This window comes from Rhinolophus hipposideros (assembly GCF_964194185.1).
Source record: "Rhinolophus hipposideros genome assembly, chromosome: 20".
Taxonomy (NCBI): Eukaryota; Metazoa; Chordata; class Mammalia; order Chiroptera; family Rhinolophidae; genus Rhinolophus; species Rhinolophus hipposideros.
This window is the reverse complement of record NC_138066.1, coordinates 3,495,498-3,522,069: the sequence shown is the minus strand read 5'-3', so window position 1 is coordinate 3,522,069 and position 26,572 is coordinate 3,495,498. Positions and strand designations below refer to the sequence as shown.

The 26,572-nt window shown below is 36.4% G+C and overlaps 1 protein-coding gene and 1 pseudogene across 4 annotated transcripts; one reads left to right on the top strand and one right to left on the bottom strand.

Moving 5' to 3' along the window:
* Window positions 1-263: 263 nt before the first annotated feature.
* ZNF624 (zinc finger protein 624) lies at window positions 264-24,688 on the top strand. 3 transcript variants are annotated; one of them, XM_081029950.1, is made up of 6 exons: window positions 264-348; window positions 7,206-7,294; window positions 9,389-9,454; window positions 12,226-12,352; window positions 13,747-13,842; window positions 19,889-24,688. In XM_081029950.1, exons 2-6 carry the CDS (start codon window positions 7,241-7,243, stop codon window positions 22,105-22,107), a joined length of 2,562 nt encoding a protein of 853 aa, XP_080886076.1. In that variant the 5' UTR covers window positions 264-348; window positions 7,206-7,240; the 3' UTR covers window positions 22,108-24,688. The 3 variants fall into 3 exon arrangements, with proteins under 3 accessions (XP_080886076.1, XP_080886078.1, XP_080886077.1); XM_081029952.1 differs by lacking the exon at window positions 264-348 and adding an exon at window positions 7,787-7,873 and having other exon boundaries at window positions 6,103-7,294; window positions 19,889-24,371; XM_081029951.1 differs by lacking the exon at window positions 264-348 and having other exon boundaries at window positions 6,754-7,294; window positions 19,889-24,371.
* On the bottom strand, window positions 5,472-6,099 carry LOC308489164 (synaptosomal-associated protein 23-like; annotated as a pseudogene). Its single transcript has one exon. The product of its transcript is annotated as a synaptosomal-associated protein 23-like (transcript).
* Window positions 24,689-26,572: the final 1,884 nt, after the last annotated feature.

Sequence of the window (26,572 nt, the reverse complement as noted above, 5' to 3'; positions counted from 1 at the left end):
TTAGTTAAAGGGAAATATTGCGAGGCAAGGATTGTGTCATTCTTCTTTGTGACGCTAGTACTTGGTCTCAGAGCTTTACACACAGTTGTGGTCTTTCAATACAAGTGTATTCAATTTGAATTTTCAGGTCACCCAAATTGTCGATAAACACAGCCAATTCCCTCATCAATGCAGACAAAGAAGAAAAAGGCTGAGGCGCGGAGCACTCTGGGCACTGTAGTTCCAACGCCCAGGTTGCGCACGCGTACAGGCGTGCTGGCCGCGGGCCCAGCCGAGCCGGCGCCATTGCTGGAAGCGTTCCCGCCCTGCTCTGCGAGTGCCCTCAGTTGTCCTCAGTTGGGCCGCCAGGTACTCATCCCCGGCGCCAGGTTTTGTTTTCCCGCCACCCCTCCCTCGGCGCCCGGCTCCCCGCGGCGCCCGGGGCGTGGCCGTTGCCTCCAGATCCGCAGTCCCTGAGTTGACCCGCCCACCCCGAGAGGCGATTGGGGCTGGGTCTCCAGCCCAGCCTTCCACGCAGTCTCCCCCCGGCCGGCCTCTGAAGGCAGTCGCTTCCCTGCGTGGCCGGCCTCGCCGCGCTGGGGTGGGGAGCGTCGGGCCGGGGCCCGGGCTGGGGGATCGACCGGACCTTCCCCTTCTTCCCAGTCCCGGGTCTTTGATGGAGGGAGGAGGGGACCCCCCAAGTTGGGAGAGAAGGGCAGTTAGGGAAAGAGGGCGAGGCTGGGAAAGGCACAGTCTCCATCCGGACTTCTGAACCCGCCATCTGGTAACTTGACAGGTGGACGTTCTCTTGGCTTTGGGTAACCCAGGCGGCTTTTCCTCGCCGGCTCATTTTACCGCATTTCAGATAACCACTTTTAGATCACTCATCTCTCCCTGACGTGACAATGGTTTCATTGCTTTGGTTGGGAAATGCTTGTCTGGTCCATGGCACTGCCGTTCTCAGCAAGAACATGGTTTAGGAACCACCGCAAGTGAAGTTTCTCCTTAATTCTTCTGCAGTGCTTGGGAAGACAGGGTTTGGGTAAAGTCACATCACCCAGAAAAAATACCTAAGAAATTATGACTGGGGAAATAATGGCTTAGATATCCTCTGCATAATGTCAAATTTGCAAATGTCTCATTTGCTAATAACAGATTCATTGTACTTCAGTGACTTCCCTATAATCACATTTCTACAGTAGCCAAACCAACATTAGAAGCTGGGGGCTGTGGACAGCCACTCCGGAATTTTATTCCTATAGGAACCTACTATATATATATAGATACTTCTTATTGTCGGTTTGGAAAGTACAGAAAAGTAGAAAAAGGGTAAACATCATAGGTCCAGTTCTCAGAGGTCTCAGTAGTTTGGACCTACTCACTTGCAGTCTTTTTCTCTGCATTATTTTACACAATTGAGATCAAACTGAATATATTAAATTTTAAATAGCATTGTTTATTCTGATTATAAAATTTTTTAAAGAATGTTTATTTTAAAGTTTGATGTTAAACATATTTGTCTAGCATTATCTACATGGCATATTGCCAAGGAGGAATTTATTAATATTTACAAATTTAAAAAGAAAGGGTGACTCATATCATTCTTAGTAAGTTTTAAAGATGCAGAAAACCATTACTGTATTCCTTGGAATTGAAAAATTCTTAAATCACTCTGCAGGTCTGCTTTTCTGTTTTGGATAAAAAGGTATTTTTTATTATTATTTCTCATAACCAGCCTTTTTCTTTCCAACCTTATAAAAATGGACTTCTTAATGGGGGGGGTCAGTGTTTGGGTTTGGGAGGGGTCAGACTTCAAACTCCCTGAAATGATATGCAGCATCATACATGCATGTGCATTATTCAGTGGACAAGGTCAGATTCTCATATGGACCCCCCAAAAGTTAAGATCCATTGGTGTTGATATGTAGTCATTGTTAATATTTGTTAGAACAGTTTCAGTTAATGTTTTAAATTGTGTTTAAACTTGGCACAAGTATTGTTTCTACACTGGGAGGTGAATAGTTCAAGAAATACCAAATATGAAGCAGAAATTCAGCTGAAGGAACTAATGCAGGACCACAGCTTTGCCTGGGCTCTAGAATCCTCTTGGTAAAAATATTTCAGTAGGACTTTCAAGTGTGTAAAGAAGGGTCTTTTTTTTTTTTAAGGTTTATTGCTTATCATTTGATAAACATATTTTCCATAGAAGTTAATTAGGAAATCTCCCAATACTCTGTCACCCCTCAATACACATGAACTCAGGTAAACACCTTTATATTGAAAGTAAGTTTTTGATTTTTTTGTTTGTTTGTTTGTTTTTATTGGGGAATATTGGGGAATAGTGTGTTTTTTCAGGATCCATCAGCTCCAAGTCAAGTCATTGTTTTCAATCTAGTTGTGGAGGGTGCAGCTCACTGGCCCATGTGGGAATCGAACCAGAGACCTTGGTGTTATGAGCACTGCGCTCTAACCAACTGAGTCAATCGGCCGCCCCAAGAAGGGTCTTTAATTTGGGGTTCAGGAGTTATCTTAAAACTACTTCTCAAGGTACTTGGTGAAAACATAGATTTCTGTGCTTCACACCTAGAGGCCCTGATTTAAGTCTTGAATGGAGCCACATGATTTCCTTTTTAAGAAGCATGCTTTGTGAGCGCTTTTGTATCCTCAGATTTGAGACCCTTCTACAGTAAGTAGTACCTGGGTTTTCAAACTTCTCCATTGACGAACATTTGTTTACGAACACTATAAACCCAGAAGTAAATGCTTCAGTTTTCGAAAACACCTTGGAAGTCAAACATGTCACGTGGTTTCCACTGAGTGCAAGATCCTGAGGCCTATCTGTCGGCTGTTTTCAAATGTTTCAGAACTCAAACGGTCTTCTGGAACGGATTACATTTGAAAACCGAGGTACCACTGTAATTATATGTGTGAGTTTTCTGGGAGAAGAGCCATAATTTTCATTAGATCTGCAAAGGAATCCATGGTCTGAAAAAAGGTAGAGAAACACTGGTATAAAGGAAAACCTCTTTTATTAATAACCTTGAACCTTCAATATAAGGAATCCTCTCAGATTATTTTCTTTATCCAAGCCTTATCTCCACACTACGCTGTGTTTTTCTTCCCTAAACTTATTATTTCTCTTACACCAAAATCTTTTCATTGTGTCTAGTGAAACCACCCTAGTGTCATGGAATAAACTACTCTACATTGTTAAGATATTCTTACCCGATACCTTTAATTTATTCTTTCATGACCACTCACTCTTAGTTAGGAAAATTAATTTTGCAGCTTTAGCAGAGTCCAAGTGGTTTGAACAAGAAATACAATTTCTCGCTCATATAAATAAGTCTGAGTTGGTAGGTGGCTGGCAGTGATGAGGGTGGGTAGGGGTAGGCAACTCTGGTCCATTAGGTTGTCTGGAAACCCAGGTTCTATCCACCTTTTTGCTCCACCAGCCCCTACGGGGTGTTATCCTCCCTGTGATGGAAACTGGTTCCCTCTCATATTGTGCATTTCAGGCCTTTGTAATGGGAGACAGGGAACAGTAAGGTAAACAGCTTCCTTTTGAAGATGTGAACTGGAAGTTGCATACCATCTCTTTTATTCAGATCCCATTTGTTGCAGTTTAGTGACATGGGCACACCCGCCTGCAAAGAGGTTGAGAAATGTCTCTAGCTGGGTGGCCTTGTGATCAGCCTCTGTCAAATAGAAAGGAAGACTGGATGCTGGAAGGCAATTAGCAGTCTGCTATATTGGCCTACTTAAGTTTTCTGCTGTTTGATTCAGTTTTAGAAAATTTTTAAACAACTATCCTTTGGGAAATTTTATTTTTATTGGCATACAACTTTAAGACATTTTATCTTTTACAGCCCCTTTTTTATTTCTATTTTTGGTTAATTGGTATTTTCCCTTTTTTGACTGACCTGTGACTTGTATATTTCATTATTTAGAGAATCAGCTCCTGTCTTTCACAGCTGTTTTTTGTTTATTTGTTTTCTTATTCATTAGTTTCTCCCTTTGTTATTTCTTCCTTAGGGCTTGCTTGTTAATTATTTTTCTTCTTTATTTGAATGTTTAATATTTGTATTCTTTTTAAATATTTTACTTGAAAATACTTACGGGTATAAATATTATCTCTTTAAAGCTTTGGCTGAAACCCATGCATTTTTAATCTATAATACTCTTATTTTCTAATTCATTGGCAATTATATTTTAATGTTCTCTCTGCCTTAATAGCTACTTGGGAGGATTTATTTTTTTTCCCTCCCTTCACACTTCCATTTACATTTGTAATTCTACTACATCATGATTAGAGAATGTAGTGTATTCAATTTCTTCTTTTTGATTGAGATTTTCTTTGGTCAGTGGTCTTTGTGGCATATGATTAATTTTAGCAAATGCTCCATGAATGCTTGAAAATAACTTTCTTTTTATTTTCAGTAATCAAAACAAAGGTGTAATTTTCCAAGTCACTTTTAGTTAAACAGAATTCTAACTTTTTAAAAGTCTAAATCTACATGAAACTCAAAGCAATCTAACAATTTTACTACTTGAGATCAAACAAGATTTTTTTCCTATCTAAAACATAATTCTTGCATTGAGGTAAATCTGAATTTACGTGATATACTTTGTCAAAATTTTCCAAAAAATGTTCAGCCCTACTTTAGAGAGAAATTCTCATGTTATTTATACATATTTACATTTTTTTCGTCAAAGGCTAATGACAAATTTATGAGGTTAATAGGCCTGTAACGGAACCATGATACTAATATGAAAATAAAACACTATTCATTTACACAAAGTATTCCTGTATGGTGCAATATGAAATGCGATCACAGAATCTGTTTACATACATGAATCACCAAGAGTTCAGGAATTAAGCTCACTTTAAGAAAACTCTTTCTATTCGTTCTTGAAGCGGAGGTTGCAAAGTTGTGATGTATAGCAAAAATATTATGTATAAAAGCTCCAAAACCAAGTTTTAGCCTAAATTGTGATGTATAGCAAAAACTGCAACTTAAATTAAAAACTAACCCCAACTGAATCTTTACTGTGGCTATGCAACTTTTTGCTTTGTGGTCTGAAAGTTTTACTGAGGTAACAACCTCTTACCTCTTGCTTCTCCTTCTTGCACTCCCCCACCCATGCTCCCAGCTTCCTTTTTTATGGCTGTCTTGGGCAGTGCTTCCAAATCTTGAAAGCAGAAGAAACTGCTACAGTAAATGAAGGTGAAAAACCAACACTACATATGATGTATGGAGACCAATCTAAGAGTATAAACTGAGAAAGAAAATACTAGAACCTGAGCAGCAGCCTTCCCTCAAGGGAAAGAGAGAAAATTAAAAAATAGGGGGACTGTTACTCCTCACCCTTCTTCCACATTATCTCCTGATTAGAAGACTGCGGAACCAAAATTTCAAACTCTGAAAAGACAATGACTTTGAACGAAGAGCTAAGGAAGTGAATACATGGTGAAGAAGTACAGCACTACTTTAGCTATCAATGAGTTTCTCTGCTCTGCCATTGGCTTGTCAATACAATCTTTGTTGGTGTCTGCCTTTTCTGTGATCCTCTCTATTTGCCGATTTTAAGCCTCAATTCCATTGCCCATGTCCGTATTTTTTAGATTTCCTAGGATATTTCCTACTTGAATCAGGTTCTCTTCCATTTCATCTTCTCTGGCATCATTAGTTGTACAATTAATGCATCCGCCGCTGGCTGCTCCTGTGGTTGCTCGCTGAGGCAGACCATTTGTCACTCGGCCCGGCTGCTTAGATACTACATTGCTAGAAGAGTTGTCTCCACCATCTCCCCACATTGCCTTATAGGCCTTACCAGCCTCAAAGTTCTTTGTCCTATTACATGGGCAGACACAAAGGCCACAGCGCTTGTTGAGTTCTGTTAAAGTCTTCTGTCTCTTTCATGTCTTTATTTATTTAGTCCATGCCTTCTTCTATGCAATTTAGTTGTTCCTCTTGTTCATCCAGCATAGTAAATAGTCTTGATTCCTGCATCCTGAGACTCAATGGCTAAACCCAAGATTCTCCTTGTACTTTGTAGAGTCTCAACAGTAGCCTGGTGAGCTCTCAACTGAATTTCTTCTGATGATAGGTTATCCATGATGAATTAGAACTCTTGATAGGCACAGAAACTGAAATGTGGATGTTCAAGCAGTTCCGGCCACTCCTCTCCGGCTGCTGCAGCTTGGACACCACCAGACCAGACTAGGAGCCGTGCCCTTCTTGAAAATAACTTTCAATAAAGTTAAGTTTTAGTATACTCATATCTATTTAAATCATGTGTCTCTAATGTTCTTTGAATTTATAATAGCCTTGCTTTATATAATTCTTGTTTTTCAGAAGATAGTCATTCATTACTGCAAATATTTCAGATGAGCTACTGATTGACAGTCTGTATGTATGATTAGATTAAATTCTGCTGTTTATCGAGCAAAAACTCAGTACTGAATCTTATGGGAAGCAAGGTGCTGGTTCAAGGCAGGAGCAGATTCACCATGTTTAAGCATAACAAAGTCCCTAATTGAGGGGCCATGCAACTCCTGGTAACAAGCTGAGTTACTTTTTAGCTATACGTCGCTGGTTACTGATTCTAAAGAATGTCCATAGTCATCAGTTCTTGTGTTCAGGATGTCTGCTTTTCCTGTTGGTTTTACGAACAAGTATTTATAAGACAATGTTGATATGGTCCAGCCAACGGTTATTTTACCCAGTTCAAACATTCCAAAGGCTCAGGGAGCAAGATGTACAAGGCATTTCCTCTGGAATGGCTGCTCTGGTTCCATTTTAAAATAGCTCGACTTATATCAACTTTTCACAACATCACAAAGCAAGTTAATTTAGTGGAAAAGATATGGGCATTGGAATTAGGCAGATTCGGAGTCATGTGTGGCCTTGGATAAGTAATTTTTCTAATCCTCAATTTCCTTATCTATATATATAATTCTCATTGGGTAGATATGAAGATCAAATGAAAAAGTATTTTAAAAGCTCCTTGTACAATGTCTGGCCTGCTAGCTGTGACTACATTTAATACTATTAAAATTTTCACACTCTCTGGGAGCAAGAATTTTTTTTCTCTCACTGATCTTGGGGGTCCTCTTGTGTTCTTAGGGAAGTCATGCTCACTTGTATGTTAAGATTCCTACTTGGTGAGTCTAAGATTTTTCACGGCAGGATTGATTTTCATGGTTCATTTCTCTTTCTCAGCCATGTCTTTGTAGTAGGACTCCACTCCTACAGAGATGAACAAAGAAGAACAGATAATGGCTGCTGTGGTTTCTTCAGTTGGACCTCTGGTAAGTTGGGGTTTCCTTTACTTCTGACCTGTTGGCTTGGTTTGAGGACATGTCTTTTCCTGAAGTCTTGTGACTTCTCTACCTTACCCACACTCCTCTGGTAACTGAATCAAATTGTTTAATTTGTGAGTAAAGGCTGTAATCTATAGGAAAATTCACTATTTTTGGTTCACATAGTGAACCAAATTTCAAGACATAGGATCTTTCAAAAAATGTCTGGTCTATCTTTAGATATGATAGGCACTCTGGGAAATTTACTTTTGATTAGTATTTTAAAATTTGTATTGTTCCCAGGAAATTTCGGTTATTTATGGGGTAGTAAACTGGAATGTTTTTCAACTAGAAAATTTCATTTAGGAAAATTTGGGGGGAAAAATATGTACACACACACACACACACACACACACACACACACACACTCATACTCTTAATTCATAGGGACCGTTCCCCTTGTGCCCACTCTCAGTGATCTCCTCTTTTCTACCCATTAAGAAGTGATCAAGCTTAATAGATGACATGGAGAGAAGAAGATGTTTAATACACAGTGCTTGGCTGTAGGGAGCTTACAGTCTCATTGAGGTAAGGCATATAAAAGAAATAGTTACATAATTTATTTAGGTGGATGATAGTTGCTTAGCAATATGACAGATGGTGAGTGCTATGTAAGGAAAGAAACGGAGCATTAGTATGGGCTAAATTGGTCATGAAAAGCTTAAGAGGATAGTTAGATGTAAGCTGGCACCCAATTACAAAAGGGATTTAAATTGTCAGAGTATTTGTGAAGGTTCTTCAGGTGAGAAAGGAGTTTAGGCACAGAACAGTGGGTGAGCTAGTGATTCAAGATGGAAAATTGTGAAAGATAGGACTGGAAATTAGATATTTAAGCTGAATCTTTTAATGTTTCCCTGAAGACATTTAAGTGTATATATGCATGTGTGCATGTGTGTTTGAGATGGGTATTAATATGATAAGAGTTGTGTTTAAGCAGTGATTTTTTTAAATAAATTCAGAAAACAGGTAATGCCAACAGACAGAATTAATTATATTAGGTTGGTGCAAAAGTAATTGAGGTTTAAAAGATTAAAAATGATTGTAAAACCGGAATTACTTTTGCACCGACTTTTGCACCAACCTAATAGTAATGATCCATAATAACCTGTAGTAGTGATCTTTTATTCTTTGTAGCCAGGATGTGTAACATGTAAATAATCCTTAAAATATACCCTTGAAAAGATAAAAACCAAAATATTACACTCGGTTAGTAGATCCAAAGTATCTGTTTAGTATTGGCGTGATCAAGCCCATCCCTGATTATCAGAGGTTGAGGTTCATCATAAATTCATATGAATTTATGAATTCATAAATATGAGAATCATCATAAATTCTCCGGAAGGTGAATATTTATTTATTTTTAGATAAGAACTTGAGATGAGAAAACTAAGATAACATTTTCCTCAATGAAATTTAAGTAAATAGTTTTATTCATATTTTTTTAAATGGCACAAAATCTGAAATTGGTAAGTACTACTAGACGGTATAGTAAAAATTTCATTTCATTTATAAAATCAGGCCCTTGTAGGGATATACAAGTAGTTTCTAAGGTTTGGAAGAAAACAATGTTATGAGAGGACCCTGAAAATATTTCCTGAGTAGCTATAGAAACGTGTAGCTACATTGTAATGATTCATCTGTAGAAAACTGATGGTGTTAGTAGGTTTCAAATATTTTCTTGAGCAAGATAGAACCTATCTGAGAAATAGATTTCATCCCCATATAAAAAAGAAGAATTATATAGCATTTGAAGTCCCCTTATTATAGTTTATTTTGTTTTTATAGGTTCTTTGTTAAACGCCTCCTTTAAAAACTATGCAGTTGTTTCTTTCTCAGTCTGGTGTGAGTTTGTTATTATTTCAAACAAAGGGAAAGGAGATCATGATTGGATGTTACTATGGGACCTTAATTTCAGGCCTAAATAACAGAGTAAAAGAGGTCATCCCATATCCACCACATCCACAGTGGACTGCTGGTGCTGGTTGAGGCTCTGCCGTAGGGCATAGGCAGCCTATCACTGAGTGATCTTATCCTGTCCCTCAGGGTCCTGAAGTTTCCCAGCCAGATGAAGATCTTCATCTTCAGGTAGAAGAACCAGAATTGGTAAAGGTAATACCTACCATTGTATATAAGGGGAAGAAAGGGAATGCTCCTTTCTTCCTGCTTCTAATTCTTAAGCTCCCAGTTCATTGCAAGTTCACAATGAACACCATCTTGCTTGATAGCTCTGGTAACCCCACGGCTGGTAGCATCAATTTGACAAATTTCATTTCTCAGTGGTGGCAGCCCTAATATATCACATACTCTGATTCTTGCTTCACACTGTAAGACCCCATACCATTAAAAATACCAAGAATACATCAACATCAGTGGGAATATTAAGATGAGTTTAATTTGTTTAGATCTTTTTATTTCATCATATTTGTTAAGCTCACTTACTTATTTGTGAACACAGAATCCACCTGATTTTCCCAAAAAATATCAAAATAAAAATGTATGAATTGTGTTAAGAAAAATTATACAAAAGTTAGAAATAAGGCAAAAGATATGCCCTTTCAGTGTCATGTTAGACCGTTGTCTAATCAGCCTCAGGATCATATGACATAGCAGGGAAAGTTATGGTGTTTGATTTAGTATTTACTATTGATTAACATCCAGACCCTCGAAGTTAGATGTTAACTTGTAGAAGACTGAAAAAAAACAAATTATTTCTACTAGGAGAAAGATAATCGCAAAAGTTACAATTTTATTGTCCTGTAGGACATTCACCAGGTTTCTATCTACTTTTGCAATCTTATTCCAGCATTCTTTTTCCACTATCTATACATATGTTTCTTATATGTCTTTGAACCAACTTGTCAAGCTGTTTATCTCTCATTAATGACTTAAGTAAATATTTGACATGTGTTGATTATACTTTTAGGAGAATTATGGTTTGTTTGTTTTAATTTTTATGTAAGAGAAGTTTAGCCCCTTGCTTTTTTTTTTTTAGAATTTTGTTTTTAAGTTTTTGAAAATTATACTTTGAAAGTTGGTTTTATTCTAAAAATGTTTTGTATAAAACTGGATTATTCTTTTTGTTTTTATGAGAAAATAACATTCTGAGAGTCAGTCTAATACATAAAGTTTTTGAGATTTATTACTGGACCAACGATTCTTAAAATTGTCCTTTAACATATGACAGTTTAGACTTTAACATAAAATATTCATGATTTCAGACTTTGAATCATGAACCTTAGAAAATACCACAATTTTGGACATGGTGAATAAATCATATGGTTTATTTTTGTGATTCTGACAGAGGGAGTCTCTGGCAGAAGATTGATTCTCTCCGGGTCTTTCTTAAACTCTGCATCCTGTTTATAAGTATTGAACTTCATTTAATTTTAATTTGAATAGAACCAATATTTCAATAATTACTTTTTTTTCTTTTTAATTAGATTTATTGGGGTGACAATTGTTAGTAAATTTACATAGATTTCAGGTGTACAATTCTGTATTATATCATCTATAAATCCCATTGTGTGTTCACCACCCAGAGTCAGTTCTCCTTCCATCACCATATATTTGACCCAATAATTACTTTTAACACTGTTATTTCTGCAAAAAAGGCAGATGGAATTTTTATAGGGCTTATGTTGAATCTTTTGATCAATTTGGGGAATACTGCTATCTTAACAATATTAAGTTTTCCAAGAAAAAGAATCTTGGAATATTTCCATTTTTTTAGGTATTCTTTAGTTTCTTTCAGTGATGTTTTGTAGTTTCCAGTATATAAGTCTTACACATTTTTTGTTAATTTATTGCTATGTTTATTTGGGCAAGGTGCTATTTTAAATGGATTTTTTTCTTATTTCTTTCTGGAATGTTCATTGCTAGTATGTAGAAATAATTCACATATGTACGAGGTCCGACAATTAAGTTCACGAACTTGTTGCAAAGATGTTGCTAACCTTTTTTGATATCAAAGGGATTATTCATTATGAATTTGTACCAACTAGACAAACAGTTAACCAAATTTACTATTTGGAAGTACTGAAAAGGGTGAGTGAAAAAGTTAGACGACCTGAACTTTTTGCCAACAATTCATGGCTCTTGCATCACGACAATGCACCAGCTCACAAAGCACTGTCTGTGAGGGAGTTTTTAGCCAGTAATCAAATAACTGTATTGGAACACCCTCCCTGCTCACCTGATCTGGACCCCAGTGACTTTTTTCTTTACCCGAAGATAGAGGAAATATTGAAAGGAAGACATTTTGATGACATTCAGGACATCAAGAGTAATACGATGACAGCTCTGATGGCCATTCCAGAAAAAGAGTTCCAGAATTGCTTTGAAGGCTGGACTAGGCGCTGGTGTCAGTGCATAGCTTCCCAAGGGGAGTACTTCGAAGGTGACCGTAGTGATATTCAGCAGTGAGGTATGTAGCACTTTTTCTAGGATGAGTTCGCGAACTTAATTGTCTGACCTCATATATATAGGCCAGGATTTTGAGGGCAAAAAGATGATTAGGGTGGAAACTACTAGCTGTTATCAAATATTTTAAAGACTTTGTAGAGAAGGAGGAAGCCATGCTGTTTGACTCCATTATATCGTAGGACCAATATTTAGAAGTTACAGAAAGCCAGATTTGAATTAGTATTAAAAATATATCCTGCTGTTATGTCAAACTCTAAAAATGGAATGGGCTTCCTCTTGTGCTTTTAAGTTCTTGTCACTGGGGAGATTCATACGTCCTTTAAAGGTTTGAACTGGGTGACCTCCACAGTCATAGGGTGATTCTGATTTCTGGAGTTTTCCCCCCATTTTGTGTAAATTCTTCTGCCTAGTAGATCGAACTGTATAATCCCTGGGTGATCACAGTCTATTTATTTTAGGAATCAGTGACATTTAAAGATGTGGCTGTAGACTTCACGTTGGAAGAGTGGAGGTTGATGGACCCTCCACAGAGGGACCTGCACAAGGATGTGATGCTAGAGAATTACAGGAATCTTGTCTCCCTGGGTAAGGATAGCTTCTGTGTCCATGTATCTGCCCATGTGACCAGGTTGGCTGAAGATAGAGGGTCTCATAGGTACTCAACTGAATTTTGGGTTCGAGTTTAGGCATTAAAATCTCATAATCTTAGCATATTTTGTGAGTTTTGCTGTTCCTCACTCTTAACTAAATGATCTACCTATTGTACAGTAAGAAATACATATTTCATTGGAATCTTGGAGATTATTGACAGTCCCTCAGATTTAGGGCGAACGTTTTTTCCTAGTGATTTCCATAAACGAGAGTTATCAGTATCTCTAAAAAGAAAGTAACAAATATGTTCCTTTTCTTTCTAAACTCAGATTATTCCCATGATCTGTTATCCCAGCAAACTTGGGGTTATAGTGTTGAGCTTCATGGAGATACCTTTGTAATTCTCTATGACACCACTGTACAATAGAATGTTCTGCTGTGATGGGAATGTTCTATGTCTGTGCTGTGCCATATAGCAAGCACTAACCACTTGTGACTATTCAGCACTTGAAATCTGGCTAGTCCAATTGAAGAACTGAATTTTAAATTGTACATAATTTTAACTAAATTCAAATGTCAATACCACATGTGACCATTGGCAACTATCTTGAATAGTGCATCTCTAGAACTTCCTATAGTGCTACTCTGCACAGGAGATTAAGAAATGAGACTGAGGGCCGGCCCGGTGGCTCTGGCGGTTGGAGCTCTGTGCTCCTAACTCCGAAGGCTGCCGGTTCGATTCCCACATGGGCCAGTGGGCTCTCAACCACAAGGTTGCCGACTCAACTCCTCAAATCCTGCAAGGGATGGTGGGCTTGGTCCCCTGCAACTAAGATTGAACAGGGCACCTTGAGTTGAGCTGCCTCCCAGATGGCTCAGTTGGTTGGAGCACAGGGCTGTCAACCACAAGGTTGCCAGTTCAATTCCTCGAGTCCCGGAAGGGATGGTGGGCAGCGCCCCCTGCAACTAAGATTGAACATGGTACCTTGAGCTGAGCTGCCGCTGAGCTCCCGGATGGCTCAGTTGGTTGGAGCTCATCCTCTCAACCACAAGGTTGCCGGTTTGACTCCTGCAAGGGATGGTGGGCTGCGCCCCTGCAACTAGCAACGGCAACTGGACCTGGAGCTGAGCGGTGCCCTCCACAACTAAGACTGACAGGACAACAACTTGAAGCTGAACAGCACCCGCCACAACTAAGATTGAAAGGACAACTTGACTTGGAAAAAAGGCCTGGAAGTATCACTGTTCCCCAATAAAGTCCTGTTCCCCTTCCCCAATAAAATCTTTCAAAAAAATATTATTAAAAGCAAAAGAAGAAATGAGACTGAATTTGGCAGTAGTCCTTGCTCATAGGCACAATGAAATCCCCTTCATTTTTCTCTGAACAGGGCTTGCAGTTTCCAAACCAGACATGATAGCTCATTTGGAGGATGGAAAAGGACCATGGGTGGTAGTGAGAGAAATTTCAAGAATCCCCTGTCCAGGTGAGTTATAACCAGGAGGATGGGATTTATTCCGTGGATGAAACAGAGTATCTAAAATATTTGGCAGGAAGGATTATCTTTTCTCAAAGCTATCTCAAAGGAGAAGATTCTTCCATATACCTCTTCTCTCTCTTTCCTTCCCTCTCTCCCTCCATTTCCCTCTCTTTTTCCCTCTCCCCCTCTCTCTGTCCTCTACTTTTGGTTCCCATTCCATCCTATTTTGCTTTCTTGGGTTCATGATTTTCATAATTGTTCCTTTATTCCTTTTTCATTTCAAATATGCATAAAATATCCCCTTCAGTTCTATTCTCTCCAGTTAAATGTGTATTTTTTCTTTGTCTAACCATTTGTGTAAATTGTTCATTATCTGACATCTCTCTCCTTCATTAATTTTCTTGAAAATGTTTTCTTGAGAATCTGCTCTGATTTCTTTAAAGCTAAACCTACTTATTCATTATTTAACTTCATTTATAAGACTGCTGTAACTTTGGGGGAACCCTCTTCCCCTCCTACAGGTTCTTAACTAATTGAGAATACAAAAAGAGATCAGTCGTGAATCAAAATACTGTATTTAATCAATATGTATTAACATCTGTTAGTGTTTCCTAAAAAGGCCGTGTATGGAAAGCAGCCCCCAAATGTGAAAGAATCCAAGAGGCCAAAGAACAAAGCAGACAAGTACAGCTGGTTGGTTTAAAGAGTTTTAATAGGAAACTTACTTAGAGAAACACAGTACTGGGTGGCAGCAGGACAAAATGGATCCCCGCCTCATTCACCCACAAGACCACCATTTTATACCCACATAAGAAGTGGACCTAGGACTCTGGAAGGAATGCAGGGGTGCTCAAGGGGAAAGGGACCAGATACTGGGGACTCTGGCACGGGAGTGAGATAACATTGAGGGCACCTTGCCCTGGAGGAAGGATTCACGATTAACCCAGAGTCAATGTACACATTCCATACTCCACCCGGAGGGAAAGGGGAGAGGGGTCAGGGGTTCAGGCGGATTAGTTTTAAAATGGAGTCAGCTATATATGCAGTTAAATACTAGGTTTCCAGTAAGTAAGATGGATGGACCAGGTCCCTGCCCTCATGAAGATTAAATTTTGAGAAATCGATAAATAACAAGTAAATAAACAAAAACACGCTAAATAGTGGTTGTAGTAACTTTTAGCTATGAGATAAACTGGGGGATATGAAAGAGTTTAATTGGGATGGAGAATGAGGGTGCCTCCTTCAGATAGTGTGCTCAGAGAGGTCTTCTGAGGACGTGACATTTAAGCTGCAACTTGACCAATCAGAAGAAGCCAGCCATGGGAAGAGCAAAAGAGAGCATTCCAGGTAAATAACTTGATACAGAAAAGAATGCAATGTGTTCTAGAAATCGAAGGAAGCTGCTGTGACAGCAGCATAAATGAGAGGGAGACTGGTATAGAATAAGATTAGAGAATTAGACAGGAGACTGCCTCTTCAGGGATTTGTAGACTGGTAAGGAGTTTGGATTTTAATCAAAGTGAGTGTGAAGGCACTGAAAGATTTTAATCAAGGAATTTGAGGAAATAACTCATAACTCTGTTTATGGAAATTGAATTTAAGGGCATAAGTCAGATAATCAATTAAGAATAATCTAGGCAAGAGACAGTAGTAACTTTGATTAGGGTGATAGTGGAGATGGAAAAAAATAAGTGGATTCTAGTTCATTTGAGTATTCATTTTATGATGCCATCCATAACTTGCATATGTGTTATATGTATTGTTTTTATATATCAAATACCATATATTTTTTAAAGAGTGAATGAAAAATAGACATTGGAGATAGCTTTAGATGACTCTTTAGAGAAGGGTTCCCTCCCTGCCGTGAAGAGGGAAATAGAAATTGAGCAGTGGCTAGAGGAAAGTACAGGATGAAGAAAAAACTCTTTTGTTATATTTTTGAGATGGGAGTTCTTATGACATGTTTGAGTGCTGATGGGAATGATGACCCAAAGGAGAGGGAGAGATTGATGTAACAAGACAATGATGGGATCACTGAAGAACTAAAGTGTGTGAGAAGGTGAAAGGGGATTAAAATCTAGAATGGAAATGGAGAGATTTACATTTGATAGGCAGGGAAGCCACCTCCTCTACTATAACATTAGGAAAGATGGAGAAGTTGGGTGCAGGCAGATAACAGTTTGACTGGTGATGGGAAGATAGAGGCATTTTATTATGATAGCTTCTGTATTCTCAGGAAAATATTATGCAAAGCAAGGCCATAAGCTTATTGTGAGGACAATAAAAAATTGTGAGAGAAAAGTGAAAGTTATATATTTTCTAGTACATAGAGTTCACCAGGAAAGCCATGTTGACCTGAAGTTTTTATTGTGGAAGGTGTTTAATTACAGCTTCTATTCCTTTTGTAATTATAGAACTATTTGTATTTCCTATTTCTTTTTGTTTCAGTTTAGTAAATTATGTTTATCTAGGAATTGATCCATTTAACCTAAAATTTAAATTTTTTGGCATGCTGTCAGTCTTTTAAATGTCTGTGATTCTGAAGTGATATCTCCCTTTTCATTTCTGATATTTTTTGTCTTCTCTCTTTTAATCAGTTTTGCTAGGGTTTATCAGTCTTATTTGGCTTTTAAAGAATAATTTTTATCATTTCTATTGTGTATTTGATTTATTTCATTGCTTTCTTATTTCATTATTTTTTACCTTCTTAGGCTTTAATTTGCTGATCTTTTCTAACTTCTTAAGTTGGATACTTATATCATTGATTTTCAGCCATTCTTTTTTTCTAATGTATTTAAAGCTATCAAGACTATGTCACCCCTTTTTTATGTAGTACCTTCATAATTATTGAGTTCAAAGTATTTGATAATTTCCATTGTGAGGTCTTTGGCCCTCAGGTTATTGAGAAGCATTTTTCCCTTCTTTTTTTTTATTAGTTTCAGGTGTACAAAACAATGTAATAGTTACACATGTACACTCCTCACAAAGTGATAACCCCTCCCCCAATCTACTACCCCTCTGACATCGTATACAGCTGTTACAATTCCATTGACTCTATTCCCTATGCTGTACTCCACATCCTGTGACTATATATATTTTTACTTATATAATCTCGTTGAATGTGACCTTTAAAATAACTCTATATAGTAGACATGTACCTCTGTATAACAGCAAGAAACTGGAGCTCAAAGCAGTAAAATGCTTACAATTATTGTCACAACTGGTATTTGGAAATTAATATGTATAACTAAGTCTGTGTTCTTGTCACTATGCTTCAGAGAAAAGGAGACAGGACCACAGCCTGGAAATAAGTTGAAAGAGGGGTAATTCCAGGGCACAGGCCTCAGGAAAATCCAGTAAGAACAGAATGTCTACCTCTGAGAGTCTGACATAACAGTGAAGTTCCACAAGGCAAGATGTCTGACTAGGTGGTATATTTCAAACCATTGAGCTGTGTTTGGAGGCAAAAGGCCCATCTCTAAAAGGAAAAGAGATAGGAAAACTGAATAAGAACCTTCAGCACGTGGGAAGTTAAGTGAGGAAGGCTGGAGACTATTAAGAAACTGGATTCTAGCCACCAGAACTAAAGAAATAAGAGGCATGGTGAGAGTAGGTATCTGGAACCATGGTGATACTTAATTATGGCAGAAAGATTGTAATGAGGGTAGAGTTCTCACTTTTAACACCTGGATTCAAACCTGGATCTGTCATTTATGAGCTTTAGTTAACCATGTTGAACTTCAGTTTATGAATCAAAATGAGATGGTTGTTGTTAAGAATGGAGATACGTTTATAAATGTGTTGACTATGGGATATTTAGCCTTCATTTTTGAATAGTATTTTTGGTAAATTTAGAATTTTAGGTTGGCAGTTATATTCTTTCAGCATTTTGGTGGTATCATTCCATTGTTTTCTGTCTTATTACATAGAATCTGTTGAGAAGTCAACCATCTCTCTGATTTAGGAGTTAGCAAACCTTTTGTGAAAAGTGGGTATTTTAGGCTTTGTGGGACCTTAATGTCTCTGTAGCAACAACTCAATTCTGCCATTATAGCACAAAAGCATCCACTGACAATATTTTAAACAAAGAATATGACTGTGTTTTGCTAAACCTTCATTTATGGACACTGAAATTTGAATTTTATATCGTTTTATTGTGTCACAATACATTATTATTTTGGTATACTTCTCACCCATTTTAAAATACAAAAACTATTCTTCCTGGCTATACAAAAACATGCAGTGGGCCGGATTTGGCTGTAATTTGTAGCCTCTTATCTGTCACTTCTTGAAGGAAATGTCTTTTTTTTGCCCCCGCTGGCTGAAAATTAAAAGATTTTAATTTTCAATATTTTTACCACTGTGTGCCTTAGTATAATTTTCTTTGTATTACTCCTACATAGAATTTATTTGATTTGTAGAACATGTGATTTGATATTTTTTTAATCTGTTTTGAAAAATTCTTGGGCATTATTTCTTTGAATTTGCTTGCATCCCATCCTCTCTTCTCTTTCTAGCCTTCTAGGGTTCTTTTTTTACACCTGTGATAGACTTTTTTATTCTATCCTGTGTGTCTCATATGCTTTTTAAAATAATGTTTTCAAGTTTTTCATCATTCTGTGCTTCAGTGTAGATATATTTTACTGACCTATTTCCCATTTTGCTAACACTCTCACATGCCTTATCTGCTTTTAGCCTATCCTTAGTTCTTAATTTGTTTATTTTCCAGAATTACCATTTTGTTCTTATTTTATACTTTCCAATTATTTGTGAAATTATTAATCTTGTCTTGTTTTCTTCAATATATTAATCATGGTTATTTTAAAAGTTCATGTCTAAGACCTCAATTATTTGGATCCCTTTTAGATCTGTTTTTATTATGTTTTGTTCTTGAATTTTTTTCTCATATTGTTTTTATGTCTTTGTATGCCTGTTATTTTTCATTGTCAGGCATTGAATGTGAAAACCTATAACAATAATTTGAGGTTCTGGATTATGTAATCTCTTTACATAGAGGATTAATGTTTGTTTTTTGGTAAGCTGCTAGGATCTGAGGCTCTAACAGTCTTTAGTCACCTTGATTCAACTAGGCATTTAAGTGAGCTGGGTTTCAGTGCTTGCGTTATAGGGTTTTCTTCTTTGTTGGCCCTGAATTCAAGTCTTTGACCAGCCCTATGAGTCCATACCATAAGTTTTACAGTCATAAAACCATTCTACTATCCACAAAAGATTTTGATCTAATTTGTTTGTAAATATTTAGGTGCAATTACCTATAAATGAATTAGAAATATAAAAGCATAAAAAGTTTTAAAAAGTGAAATATTAAGTTGCATATGCAAAAAATGAATTTTGACAAACTGTCAGAAATGTTTTCAAGACATAAAAAGGTTATAAAACTATTTCTAATAATTATCACTGTTTGAAATATCAATAACCACAAAAATTAATTTTTACTAGTTTGTAGTTCAGCCTGTTTTCTGAAAGGTTAGTGTCCTTTTCCCTAAAAGTTTTTTTAAAAGTTATGTAACAAAAACTTGAATAAGCTACTATGACAGGGAAATTTGAGAATGCCCTCACTCCCCCCACCCCAAAAAAAAAAGAACGAAAATTTTAAAAAGAAAGAAAGAAAAATTAGCTAGTCAGCAAAGAATGAGAATAAATAGAAAGATAGAAAGTATGGTTGGGGGCAAATATCTGGTTTGTGGAGTAAATGAGAAGCAAGGTAGTCACAACTTATGAAGAATGCTCTCTAAACAAGTTGACTCTAAACGGAATGAAAAAAGAACTATTTGAGAGACTTAGATTCTAGGAGCTTTAGCATGAATGATTACTTTTTCATAGAGGAGAAACTCCTTGAATTTACTACTTTTGTTCTTTGCTCTAGCAACCTCCCTTAACTCTACCTCTTTCTTCCTAGAAAACAAGGCCAGTTTGCAAGCAGTTAAAACCACATATTTATTATCAACCCAAGGTTCCCTTTTTATTATTCATTTTTAGTGAGAGCTCCCCAACTTAGGACATGGGCTCATTTGACTTTTCTTTTCCCCCCCAGAGTTGGAGACCAAACCTGCAACCAAGAATGCAATAGTAATAGAGGATATCTCTGAAGATTTATTACAGGAGACTATAGTAGAGAAACTCGCAGAGAATGGTCTATGGAACTCCAGAATGGGAGGATTATGGAAATGGAATGATGGGATATCAAGACTGCAAAATAGTCAGGAGAGTCAGGGCCAGAGAATAGTTATACACAAGAAAATTTCCACTGGTCAAAGAGGCTTTAGATTTGGGTCTATTGTTTTTCCAGAACCAGGAGTTATCACAGAAGAGCCCCATAGAAAATGCCAAACACATGAAGAAAATTTCACAGAGAATTTAGATTTGAATTCAGATACCCATTTGGAGAAGAAAAATTGCAAGGATACAGAAGGCAGCAAAGCTGTAAGGCCTACTTCAGAACTTACTTTAGGGGAAAAAAACAATAATAAAGAAAAACCCTATAAATGTAGTGCCTGTGAAAAGTCCTTTCGTTATAGGTCATTACTCAGTCAACATCAGAGAACTCACACTAAAGAAAAACCTTATGAATGTAATGAATGTGGGAAAATGTTCAGTCAGCCTTCATATCTTAGTCAACATAAAAAAATTCACACTGGAGAAAAACCCTATAAATGTAACGAATGTGGAAAGACTTTTATTGCTTCTTCATCACTTATGGTACATCAGAGAATTCATACTAAGGAGAAACCTTATCAATGCAATGTCTGTGGAAAATCTTTTAGCCAGTGTGCCCGCCTTAATCAGCACCAGAGAATTCAAACTGGAGAGAAGCCCTATAAGTGTAGTGAATGTGGGAAAGCTTTTAGTGATAAATCAAAACTTGCACGACATCAAGAAACTCACAATGGAGAGAAACCCTACAAATGTAATGATTGTGGGAAAGCCTTCAGGAATAAGTCATATCTTAGCGTACATCAGAAGACCCATACTGAGGAGAAACCATATAAATGCAATGAGTGTGGGAAATCCTTCAAGAATACCACAATTTTTAACGTTCATCAGAGAATTCATACTGGAGAGAAACCCTTTAGATGTAATGAATGTGGAAAAGCCTATAGAAGCAATTCAAGCCTTATTGTACATATAAGAACTCATACTGGGGAAAAACCCTATGAATGTAATGAATGTGGGAAAGCATTCAATCGTATAGCAAATTTCACAGAACATCAGAGAATTCACACAGGAGAAAAACCCTATAAATGTAATGAATGTGGGAAAGCATTCATTAATTATTCATGCCTTACTGTACACCACAGAATGCATACAGGAGAGAAACCTTATAAATGTAATGAATGTGGCAAGGCCTTCATGCGTTCTTCATCTCTAATTATACATCAACGAATTCATACTGAAGAGAAACCTTATCTATGTAATGAATGTGGGGAATCTTTCAGAATAAAATCACACTTAACTGTACATCAAAGGATTCATACTGGAGAGAAACCATATAAATGTACTGACTGTGAGAGAGCATTCACCAAAATGGTAAATCTCAAGGAGCATCAGAAAATTCATACTGGAGTGAAACCCTATAAGTGCTGTGATTGTGGGAAATCCTTCAGGACTAAGTCATACCTTATTGTACATCAAAGGACCCATACTGGAGAAAAACCATATAAATGTAATGAATGTGAGAAAGCTTTCACTAATACATCACAGCTTACTGTGCATCAAAGAAGGCATACTGGAGAAAAACCCTATAAATGTAATGAATGTGGGAAAGTTTTCACAAGTAACTCAGGATTTAATACCCATCAGAGAACACATACTGGAGAGAAACCATTTAAATGTAATGATTGTGGGAAAGCATTTAGCCAGATGGTACATGTCACAGAACATCAGAAAATCCATAGTGGAGAGAAACCCTATAAATGTGATGTCTGTGGAAAAGCCTTTAGGAGGGGTTCATACCTTACAGTGCATTGGAGAACACATACTGGAGAAAAACCCTATACATGTAAGGAATGTGGAAAAGGTTGTATTACTCTATCACAGCTAACTCTACATCAGAGAATTCATACTGGGGAGAAGCCCTATAAATGTGAAGAATGTGGAAAAGCCTTCAGAACTAATTCAGACTTTACTGTACATCTGAGGATGCATACTGGAGAAAAGCCCTATAAATGTAATGAATGTGGAAAAGCCTTCAGGAGTAGCTCAAGCCTTACTGTACATCAAAAAATACATCAAAGAGAAACTCAGTTAATGTAGAGAATAATAACTCATCCAGATGTCTACTCCACAAGAAGAAGAATAAACTGTATATTTAATGAATGTGGGAAGACTTTCAGAAGCAATTTGCCAGAAAATACACCATAAAATACATTATAAACATGTGTGAGGAAAAGCATTTAGTAATATTAAATCTTAGAAGTTATAAGAAAACTCACTATAGAATGAAATGTACAAATGAAAACTTTCATCCAGATTTCATACATTATTCATTTAACAAGTTATTTCAATGAATTGCCTATATATTTTTTGTCTATTTTTCTATTGATTTGTCTGTCTTATAAATCTGGAGGTGCTCTTTATTGTATTTTAGGAATTAATCCTTTGTCGTGTGTTGCAGATAGTTTTTCTTAATCTAACATTTGTCTTTATACTTGTTTTATATAGTAAAAGACGTCACCACATTTTTAAAATTTTTTTTATTTTAAAACATACCTTTTTTTTTAATTCTTTATTTACTCTTTTAGTTAAAAGAGTCTCCTTAACCTCTAGTTTATACATAGTCGCCTAAATCTGTTTCTAAGATTTTGATCATTTTATTTTTTACATTGAAGTCTTTAACCCATCTGGACTGGAGGGCTACTGATAGAAAACAACTCCAAATGATCACTAACCTGTGAAAATATTATGAATCTATATAGAACTCAGGGAAACGCAAATTAAAACATCCAATCAGATCTCACTTTCACTTCATGAAGTTAGCAAATTTAGAGATCTTTTGTTAGTGGGGTTTGGGAAACCATGTACTCTTACCAAAAGGTTATATCAACTTTTATTTCCACCAGCAGTCCAGAAATACACATTTAATTTTTTAAGTAAAACTTTTAAAATGCTTTGACCCAGAAGTCTCACTTTTGGGAATCTGTCCTACATAATTAACAGCATCAATGCAAAGAATACACAGAAAAAAGGATGTTTATTGAAGTATTGTTTGTAGAGGCAAAGAAGAAACCCAACTGGAGACAAAATAAATGGCCATTAATAGGTGAATGGTTGGATAAATTGTGATATACCCTGGTATATGGAATAGCATGAGAGTAATTTTTTTTAAATGAATTATATCCACACTAGTTGATTTCAAGGTTTTTCCACAATTTATGACAAGTAATTGCTTTATTACAAATAGGTATATGTACAATATTTCATTTTTGTTAAATGGTTAACCCATTCATGTATTTATGTGTATTATGTGATTAGATGAGAACAGAAACAAATATGGAAGAATATACACCATACTGTTAATATTGGTTAATTTGAAGGGAGGAGAAGAAGAGAAGTTGGGAGATAAGTAGGGGAAAAGACTGGGAAAAAAATAAAAATGTAAGTGCAGCATGTATGGTATAAAACTATGTGTAAAACTCTATATATGTGTGAACTTTTGAGAGCCATGAATGAAAATAGTCTCCAAAGCATTAACAATGGTTACTTCAGAGTTGGTGAAGTATCAGATATTTTTTGTTTCTTTGACTTTCTGCGCTTTTCCTATACTTTTAAGTTTTTCTTTCTAATAAGCATGTAATATTTACATAAACAGGAAAAAGCTAATTTATTGGACACTTGTTATATACCAGGAATCACCCTAGGCACTGGATGTACATTGGTGTGGGAAGGGTGGTCATGGATCTAAGAACTTGGGAATTAGTTTTGATGCTGCCTTGATTCCAAAGAAGTTACCCAGCACCTTACTCCTCCCACCCTGTTTCATTTGGAAAAGATAACAGAAATTTCGTAGAGCTGGAAAACATGTCCAAGAATATCTAGACTTGTATCCAGGTTATAGAGAAGACCACAAGCCTCAGAGAGAAGTTCCACTTTCAACATGGCACAAAAGTAAAGGTCGTGGTAAAAAGTTCTGTGTATAGCCTCACCGAACATTGTGGATTATAGAGAGGGGAAATAGCCAAGAACTCCCAAGTCCACAATGAAAGCGTGGAAATTCTGGGAATACTAAGAGAGTCCTAGAATCAGTCTGGGAATCCAGAGGCTGTGGACCTGATACCAGAAAGCTCTAACAGACCGTGGACCTGATATCCAAAAAGGACAAGGCGTGATGAGCTATGCTTCAATGGAGACTGAAGGAAAGAAAATCAAATACCCCTCTTACAATGTATACAATAGACAAATATTATTTAATATTGGGAAGGAGATGTTGGATGAATGATATGAGCTATCTCCCATTATGAATGAATAATTTGACATTGTTGAAATGACCATTTCTGATTGAATTTTAATAAATTTATTAACTTCCCAAGAGACTCATCTTCTTTGGATAAAATGTACTACTTCCTGATCGGAAAGTTTGAGGGTTAGAGCTTGAAATACTACCCTTAAAAAACCCTGCTGTTGTTACAAAATAGTCACAGGGATATAAAGTACAGTATAGAAAATATAGTTAATAATATTGTTACAGTTATGTATCTGTCATGTGGGTACTAAATTTATTGGGATCACCTAGTAACATATAGTTGTCTAACCTCTATGCTGTACATCTGAAACATAATAATGAATGTCAACTGTAATTGGGGGAAAAATTAAACCTTGCTGTCAAACAGTTGACTTGACGATGTCGAATCTATTGGCTACTCCTTTCTACCTCCTAACTCTCACCACACCTAAACCCTGCCTCCAATCCTTGTCTCAGAGCCAAGCATTTCAAGAAGAGGAGCATGGTCAGCAGGTTCAAATGACTTAAAAACTGAAAAGTGTCCATTGAAGATACAGGCCACCTTTATTACAGCAGTTTCAATGGAGTGGTAAGGTGCAAAAGCCTGGTTCTAGTGTGTAATTGTTACCTCAGTATAGGTATAATTTCCATTTCCTTAGGGACTAATAATGTTGAGACCCCTTTTAGGTGTTTATCAGCTTTTTCAATATCCTCTTGAGAATTGCATGTTCAAGACTTTTGCCCATATTTTTATTGGAAACTCTTGTTCGTTTGTAGGTTTCCTTAATATTCTGTGTACAAGGTATTTTTCAGATGCTTGCATTACAAATATCTCCCTATCTGCAGCTTGCCTTTTATCTCTAAATAAATCCTTTGATGAATTGAAGTCTTTAATTTTGATGAAAATTAATTGGTCATTTGTTTTATGATAAGTGCTTTATGTGCCCAGTTTAAGAAATGTTTTCCTAACACAAGGTCATAAAGATTTTTCCTTACATTGTATTCTGCATATCTACTGTTTTTACTTTTAGGTCTACAATCTGAAATTAATTTTTATGTATGGTGTGGGGTAAAGGTCAAAATATTTTCCATTCACATACACAATTTATTCAACATCATTTAATGAACAGACCATCTTCTTCTGTCCCTCTTGGGTTGCAGTGGTACCCTTATGCAATATCAGATGATCATATTATGTGAGGGTGTATTTCTAGATTATCCTGTTTCATTATTCTATTTAACACAAAAGGTTCTTAGTGAAAACAGACTTGTAGTACTATAATATAATACCAGGTCTTATATTAATTTTTGCTCTATATTAAAAGACACATTAGAGCTGGTTGTCCAAGTAGGTCTTATTTTCGGGGAAACATGGTAAGTCTTAGCATCTGGCAGTATATGTCTTCTAATTTTGTTCTTGTTCAAAATTGTCACTGCAATTCTAGGTCGCTAGCATCTTCATACATTTTTTGAATGATATTTTTCAACTACTCTATGCCAAAACTTTGGGATTTTCATGGGCATTGCATCAGCTATATAATTTTGGGAGAATGGGCACGATAACAATATTGAGATATCCAGTCTATGAGCATGCTACACTTTTTCATTTATATCTTACAATTTGAGCAATTTTTGTATTTTTCCAGTGTAGAAGTTTTGAACATTTTTATTAGGTTAGTCCCATGTATTTGATAATTAGATGTTATTGTAAATATCATCTTTTATGATTTTTGATATGTATAGTATATTGCTACAGTATATAACATAACATTACATTTATAATATGTATAGTATATATTATATGTAATAGATTTCTTTTAAGTGACCTTATATCCAGTGACTTTGCTAAATTCACTTGTTAATTTTAATAATGTGTTCATTCTTTTGGACTTTCTCTGTATACATCTGCAATAACATCTTTTTACTTCATTCTTTCTAATTGTTATAGCATTTTTTAAAACTTGATTATGCTGCCTAGGACCTCCATGTGTAGTGATCATGGACATCTTTGCCTTTTTCCCTAAATCTAAAGGAAAACCTTAAACATTTTACCATTAGGTGTGAAATGAGATATAAATTTGTTTATAGATAATTTCTATCAGATCAATGAAATTTCCCTCAAATCCTAGTTTGCTGAGATATTTTTTCATGGACAGGTGTTGAATTTCATCAAATACATATTTTTGCAACTATTGAGATGACCATATGGTCTGTTAATGTGGTTGATTTATATGGATAGATTTTTTTAATTTTAAAAATTGTGATAAAATGCACTTAACA